Here is a 7,743-nt window from a genome sequence, read left to right as displayed (position 1 = left end):
AGACTTCAAAAGAATCCAAGATCCTCCGCTTCTGTCACCATCCAAAGTAACTCACGGAGGTGGGTTGCGACTTGAATCTGAAAAACACAACAGATATATGGTATGAGAACCGGGGGTTCTCAGTATGGTAACAGTGGCCAGTGATGTAGGATATAAGACCCTGGGACGCCAAAAGCAATCTTAGCTCCATATCCACCACAAGATTCAACTTAAAGCATTCTAAAACAAATAAGCATAATTATATGAAACCTTAACATAACTAAACAGGGTACTCTATCTTAGGGGAATACTATTCTAACCAAACACCGCTGTCCGACAGCCTTCACCAACCTATCCTCCATGCGATCCCATCGCCACTGCCTTCCGAACCTCCTCAATCCCAGTAGAAAGCACAATTAATAACAATGCAAGTAATTCACAAGTAAAAGAATACAAGGCAAGAAGATCAAGTAAACAAATAGGCATGTTATTCATTTAAGCATACAATTAGAAGTCGGTAGAGCAAACAAACAGATAGAAAATGCATATGATGAATGCCTGCCCTACTGGCTATGATATCATATTGTCGGTTCAACTGCCAACCCGACACATCTCCATAGAGACGTCGCCCTTCGGATTTTCTCATATGGGAACCCCCGAGATATAGTGCCCGGATCACTGTCCAGGTATAGGCGCCTGCACGCTCTATTGATCTGAAAGGATGTGAGCGGGATACTCTTGCCACAGACCTCACATCTCAACATAGGCGGGACGAACCACCGCCCTTACGCCGCCGCCGCTACCTCGATAGGCAGGATCCAACCGCCATCCCTGCCGGGCGCATAGCGTCTCATAATCTCAGTAAAAACAATATTTCAGTGGTTTTCAGAAAACATTTGCAGTATACATGGATCCACCATCTCATTCAGTGTCTGCGACTCATCTCAACCACTGCACATTCATAACTCAGTTTCCAAATATCAACAGTTCATGATTCCTCATCTCATATATCAATCACCCTTCACCTAACATCAAACCATTATCAGCACGCCAGAAACCTAGGCCTCCGTTTTCTAATTTATCATAAAATCATGTACTAGAACCCTTTAAGTTATATCCCATGTTCTAATACTCAAAACTAGGCCCAAAAATCTTAAAATTGTGTTATAGAAGCTTACAACCTCGTTGGGAAGGTAGAATAGTTGAAAAACAAGTAAAATTTGAGAAATAGAGCGTGTGCGGCCGCGCAGGGGTCTGTGCGTGTGCACACCCAGGAAAATTTTAAAATGTGTGTGTACGCACAGGGGTGTGGGTATGCACAGGTGGCAAAACTTACAGATTCTGTTTCACTTGTACAACCTGTGCCAGCGCCCCTAACAGACTGGCCTTCCCAACGTGTGCGTCCGCACAGGACTATGCATCCGCACAAGCTGTGCTAGCGCTGTAAACAGAACGTATTTCCCTGCCTATGCGTGTGCACAGGTCAAAATTTTCGCAGGGTGTGCGCTCGCACATATCAGAAATCATGAAATTCTACAACTTTGCAGAATTTTAGATTTTTAACACCAACTTTGAATGATCATAACTTACTCTACAAAATTGGAATTTTCACAAACTTTATATCGATTTAAAGGATTTTCAAAGATATTTAATTCTAAACAAATTTCAATCAAATTCGAAAACCGAGGAAAAAGTTATGATCGAACAAAGTTCACCGAAATTCCCTTTTTACCCAATTTTCACATGTACCCAAATTTACCAAATTCACAAGCCACACCCAACTAGATCAATACCAAACCTTCATTTCCAGCACTATCTACCCTTTTAAATCACGTTGCACCATTCATAATCATCAAACACAAAATATGTGACACTAAGCTCAATTGTTCCACCAACACATTTACCAACCATCAATTTATTCCTATCAATTCTCATCATCAATTTCATTCATACTTATATCAATATACCACCACATACAATCATTCAAATCATCAAACATCTCAACTCAACATCATCATTTCCCAATAAAACAACATCAATTTAGTATACAACTTCAACCAACTATCATCAACAACCATATAAATCCAACCTATCCTATAGGTCACTAGCCTAAGTGTCCGAATATTATATACTACATAGAAGAAACTGAAACCATACCTTAGCCGATTTCCTATATGCACCAAAAACTCTAATGAGCACAAACAAGCTCCCAACCACAATCCAAGCTATCAATTCCACTCCAATAGGCACAATTAACTTCCAATAGCTCCCAAAGCCACAACAATCAAACTATATGCATATAAATCACCTCAAATCAACCTAGGGTTCCAATTAAACATAAAAATTCACAAGGGTTTAGTAGTTCTTACCTTTTCCAACCAATTTGGATGTCAAAACCCAAAGCTAAGCAAAGATTATAGTGAACCTAAACATCCAAAATCACAAAAACTCACTTAATCACAAACCCTATGAACTAAAATTTTGGAGAGGAGAATAGAAATGATTTCGTGGTTACCTCTCCAGTTTCGTGTATAGGTTTTGTAGAGCTCTTCACGGCGTAGTCGCAAACGGTGCAGCGATCGGAGCTCTATAGCTCAAGATATGAGCTTGTGAAGGTGGTAATGAATAGTAACCATGGGGTTTCTCTCTTCTTCTCTTTTCAGCATGTATGAGTGTGTTTGCTTTTGTGTTATACTGAAATGGGTTCACTTATGAACCCTTTTATATGTTGGGCTTGGGCCCAACTTGGGCCCCGTCCAACCCATTAACGTTTTTAGCCCGTTTGGCCCAATTTCGGACCAAACCTTTAAAATTAACGCCCGTTTTTCCATTTCTAAATGTTTTTCTAAGGTTTTTGACATTTTTCACTTTTTCTTGTGCGGTACCGGGCAGACTTGAACCGGTTCAACTGCTTCAACCGTCGGGTCACGGTTTTTCATGATTTTTTACAGAAGGCATATTTTTTGACTCAGAAAAACCCACTGAGTCCAAAAATTACCTTTAAATCCTCAAATTCTCTCTCTAACTTTTCAGAATCTAATGTGGGCAATATTAATTACTTAATTAACCTGTTGATTAGTTGCGGTTCTTACATTCTCCCCACCAAATAAGAAATTTTTCCCTCAAAATTTGAATTACCTGAGAAAAGCTCGGGATAATCCTTTCGCAATTCAGACTCCAATTCCCACGTATGCTTTTCTACTCCTGCTCGCTCCCAAGCAACTTTAACCAATAAAACGTCCTTTCCTCGTAGCTTCTTCATACTAGTGTCGTCGATCCTCACTGGCGTCACTTGGAAGGTTAAGTTCTCCTTCAACTCTACCGACTCAGGCTCCAACACATGAGTCGCATCCGATGTGTACTTACGGAGTTGTGACACGTGGAATACGTCATGCAAGTTAGACAGATGAGGTGACAAAGCCACTTGATACGCCACCAGCCCGAATCGCCTTAGAACCTCCAACGGTCCTATATACCTCGAGTTCAACTTCTTCGTCTTAATTGCTCTTCCAATCCCAGTTGTTGGTCTCACCCGAAGAAATACATGTTCTCCCACTTCAAACTCTAGCAGTTTCCTTCTCTGGTCCGCGTAGCTCTTCTGTCGACTCTGAGCAGTTAGAATCCTTGCACGAATCTTCTTGATGTTCTCAGTAGTCTCTACTATTACCTCTGGACCTAAAACACTTGCTTCACCAGATTCACATCAACAAAGTGGAGATTGGCACTTCCGTCCATACAAGGCCTCATACGGTGCCATCCCAATGCTCGCATGAAAGCTGTTGTTATACGCAAACTCCACCAATGGCATGTAACGATCCCAACTTCCAGGTTGATCCAATACACATGCTCTTATCATATCTTCCAACATTTGAATAGTCCTTTCCGACTGTCCATCAGTTTGCGGATGATATACGGTACTGAGACATAGCTTCGTACCAAAAGCTCTTTAGAAAGCTCCCCAAAACCTTGAAGTGAATCGGGGATCTCGGTCCGACACTATGTTCGATGGCACACCATGCAACCTTACTATCTCCTTTATATACAATCTTGCTAACTCCTCCATAGAACAGTTTACTCGGATAGGCAGAAAATAAGTGGATTTGGTTAATTGATCCACGATCACCCAAATCGCATCAAATCCCAACCTAGTCCTCAGAAAACCAGTCACAAAGTCCATTGCAATTCCTTCCCACTTCCACTGAGGAATCTCAAGTGGCTGTAACATTCCTGACGGTTTCTGATGCTCTATCTTCACCTTCTGGTAAGTTAGACACTTGGATACCACTGTTGCTACATCACCCTTCATCCCAGGCCACCAGAACATCTTCTTTAAGTCATAGTACATCTTCGTTCTTCTGGGATGAATAGAAAACCCACTGTTATGAGCTTCTGACAACAAGTCTCGCCTCAAACTCCCAACATTCGGTATGCAAATCCTTCCCTTGTATCTCCATAATCCTTCATTATCTTTGGTGAATTCTCCAAGCCTCTTCTCACCAACTGGTTGAAACAATTGCTAAAGTTTCTGCTCATCTTGCTGAGCCCTTTGTATTTCTGATTTAAAAGTGCTTGAAATTTGTAGCTGGTTCAAACAAGCTATTCCGACAACTTCATCAATATCCAGCTTAAGATCCACAAACTTATCTACTAGCTCCTCATCCTTGATTCTCATCCAAGCTATTGTTAAAGATTTATGACTCAATGCGTCTGCTACTACATTCGGCTTTCCAAGATGATAACTCGGCTCAAAATCATAATCTTTCAGCAACTCCATCCACCTCATCTGACGCATATTTAGCTCTTTCTGATCAAAGATGTACTTGAGACTCTTATGATCAGAAAAGACGTTAAACCTCACTCCATACAAGTGGTGTCTCCAAATCTTCAATGCAAACACAATCGCCGCTAATTCCAGGTCATGAGTTAGGTAGTTCACCTCATGCGGTCTCAGCTAATGCGATGCGTAAGCCACCATATTCCGATGTTGCATCAACACGTAACCTAAACCCTTCAGAGAAGCATCACAGTACACTTCGAATGGTTCATGCAGTTTCGATAAGATTAGAACAGGTGCTGAAGTTAATCTCTGCTTCAAAGTCTGAAAACTCTCTTCGCACTCCGACGTCCACACGAATGGCACTTCTTTCCTTGTCAACTTCGTCATTGGTAATGCAATCCGGGAAAATCCTTCGATATATCTCCGGTAATATCCGGCTAAACCCAAGAAGCTTCTGACTTCCGTCACCATTGTCGGTCTTTCCCATTCAATCACCTCTTCTACCTTAGAAGGATCTACGGCTATTCCTCCTTTGCTCACCACGTGACCTAAGAACTTCACTTCCTCCTTCCAAAACTCACACTTCGACAACTTAGCGTACAACTTTCGCTCTTTTAGGATTTGCAGCACAATCCTCAAGTGCTCATTATGCTCTTTCACCGTCTTAGAATAAACTAAGATGTCATCTATGAAAACCACCACGAATTTGTCCAAAAAGGGAAGAAACACTCTGTTTATGTAATCCATGAAAACATCAGGTGCATTCGTTAACCCAAAGGACATTACCGTAAACTCATAGTTTCCATAGCGCATCCTGAACGCAGTCTTAGGGATATCATCCTCTTCCACCCTTATTTGATGGTAACTGGATCTCAAATCAATCGTGGAAAACACTCTAGCTCCTTGCAATTGATCCATCAAGTCATCTATCCTTGGCAGTGGGTACTTATTCTTCACAGTCACTTTATTCAATTGTTTGTAATCCACACACAGTCGCATTCCTCCATCTTTCTTCTTCACCAATAAAACTGGCGCTTGATGACAAGTCATCTTATGCTAGTTCACTAGCATTTTTCACTAGCTTTCATTAGGTTTTCAAATTTTCTTGAGTAATAAGTAAGCAGATGGATTAAAAATTCATGCATTTCCTGAGTCAAGTAAACATGGTTGTTATTGTGCTTTTTCATAAGGTTTTGAGCTACTTTTAATGGATGTTATGAATGATTACAAACACCTTATGATTATAGCAAACTTTGAGGCATTTTGTTTGATTGATTTTAGGAGAAAATGAGGCAAGAAAGGAACAAGAAAGAAGAGAAAAAAGCTAGCAGAGGAAGTAATGTTGGTGGCCAAGTTAGTCTACCAACGCTACGTCAAACGTGGGAGGCAATTGCAAAAGTGGTGCCTACGTTGGAGGGAACGTTGGCAAGCCAACGTTACCCCCAACGTTATTCATGTAAAAATGCTTTCTGGAAAATGGGAAAATCGCAGCGACGCGCACGCACGCTATGCGCGCATGCGTGGATTGAAAAATATAACAATCCACGCGCACGCGTACATCACGTACACGCGTGGTTAGAGCAACGTTGGCACTCCAATGTTGAGACCAACGCTCATGCCAACGTGCGCGATCTGAGCTCCAAAAATCTCAATTTTGAAAAGGTATAACGACGCGCACGCACATGCAACGCGTACGCGTAAGCTGATATTTTGACTCCACGCGCACGCGTACACGACGCGCACGCGTGGATGAAGCAACATTGGAGGGAACGTTGCCACTCAACACTGAGCCCAACATCTTCGCAAGGCTTTAAAAACTGGAATTTGGGGATTTGCATCCACGTGCACGCGTACAGTATGCGCACGCGTGGATGAGTACTCTGACCCCAAGCACGCAGAAGTGCAGGTCACGCTTAAGCGCAGAGTGGTATTTTGCACTATCCACGCGTATGCGTGAGTGATGCGTATACGTGGATAGGTGAACGTTGGCACTCCAACGTCTAGTCAAACATTGATGACAGAACTAGAATCTATTTTTCACAAGAACGTTTGACTCAACGTTAGGCTAAAAACGTTAACTCCAACTTCAATTCCAGAAAGGCATAATTGGCACACTCTTCCCCTCAATTGCATTTAGCGCCAACCCAATCAACCCCAACAAGAATCAAGAGGCCCAATCCAAGAACCTGAAGGCTCAATTGAAGGTGTATAAATAGAGAAGAATTTGATTAAAAAGGGAGTTAGCTAGTCAATAGGAAATTGTAGTGGGAGTTAGTTAGCATAGGAGATTTTGTAATTTTTCCTTTTCGAGTTTTCCTTCTGCATTTTTTTCTGCAACTTTCTATTTTCTGGTTTTACTTTAGCAGTGAGGAACTAAACCCCAAATTCATTAGGGGGAGGAGCTCTATTGTAATTCCAATAAATCAATGAAATTCTTCTTCTTCTCAATTCATTTTTGTAGCTATTGGATGTCTTCTGTTTTGATTTAGAATTCTTCACTCCGGAAGGGGATTGAATTCAATTAAATTCTTGTATGAGCCTCAGAAGGAGAATCACTTGCATTAGATCTGAAGCTCTATCCTTCACAATTCTCATTACTAGCACTATTCGGGAGGAATTGAGGTTTTGAGAATTTGTGTAGATAATGGATAAGAGAATGTGCTCTAACTCTTCTCATGACAATTAGATCAAGGAATTGGCAAGATTGATTGTGATTAGAGAGATTGGATTACCAAGGAATTGGGATCCAATCAATTTCAATCCGCCATAGATCTACATAAATAATTGAGGAAGGAGTTGAGACCCAATTGATTCATGAAGGATTGCAGTATCTCCAATCCGTAATGAATCATTTTCTCTAATTTTCTTCATTTCAAACTTCTCTGATTCCAATTTTCAATTGAATTGTTTTGCTGTTTGAATCTCTGTATCCAATTTCCCTTACAATTCATGCAATTTAAGTTTCCTCGCAATTTCGATTCTGCAAT

At 41.2% G+C, this 7,743-nt stretch overlaps 1 protein-coding gene across 1 annotated transcript; it reads right to left on the bottom strand.

Moving 5' to 3' along the window:
• Positions 1-904: 904 nt before the first annotated feature.
• LOC112742563 (uncharacterized) lies at positions 905-4,324 on the bottom strand. The gene is made up of 4 exons (XM_025791807.1): positions 4,262-4,324; positions 3,793-3,865; positions 3,118-3,654; positions 905-930 (listed from the first exon to the last, which is right to left on the bottom strand). Exons 1-4 carry the CDS (start codon positions 4,322-4,324, stop codon positions 905-907), a joined length of 699 nt encoding a protein of 232 aa, XP_025647592.1.
• Between the last annotated feature and the right edge of the window lie 3,419 nt (positions 4,325-7,743).

This window comes from Arachis hypogaea, chromosome 14 (assembly GCF_003086295.3).
Source record: "Arachis hypogaea cultivar Tifrunner chromosome 14, arahy.Tifrunner.gnm2.J5K5, whole genome shotgun sequence".
Taxonomy (NCBI): domain Eukaryota; kingdom Viridiplantae; phylum Streptophyta; class Magnoliopsida; order Fabales; family Fabaceae; genus Arachis; species Arachis hypogaea.
This window is presented reverse-complemented; position numbering and strand designations above follow the sequence as displayed.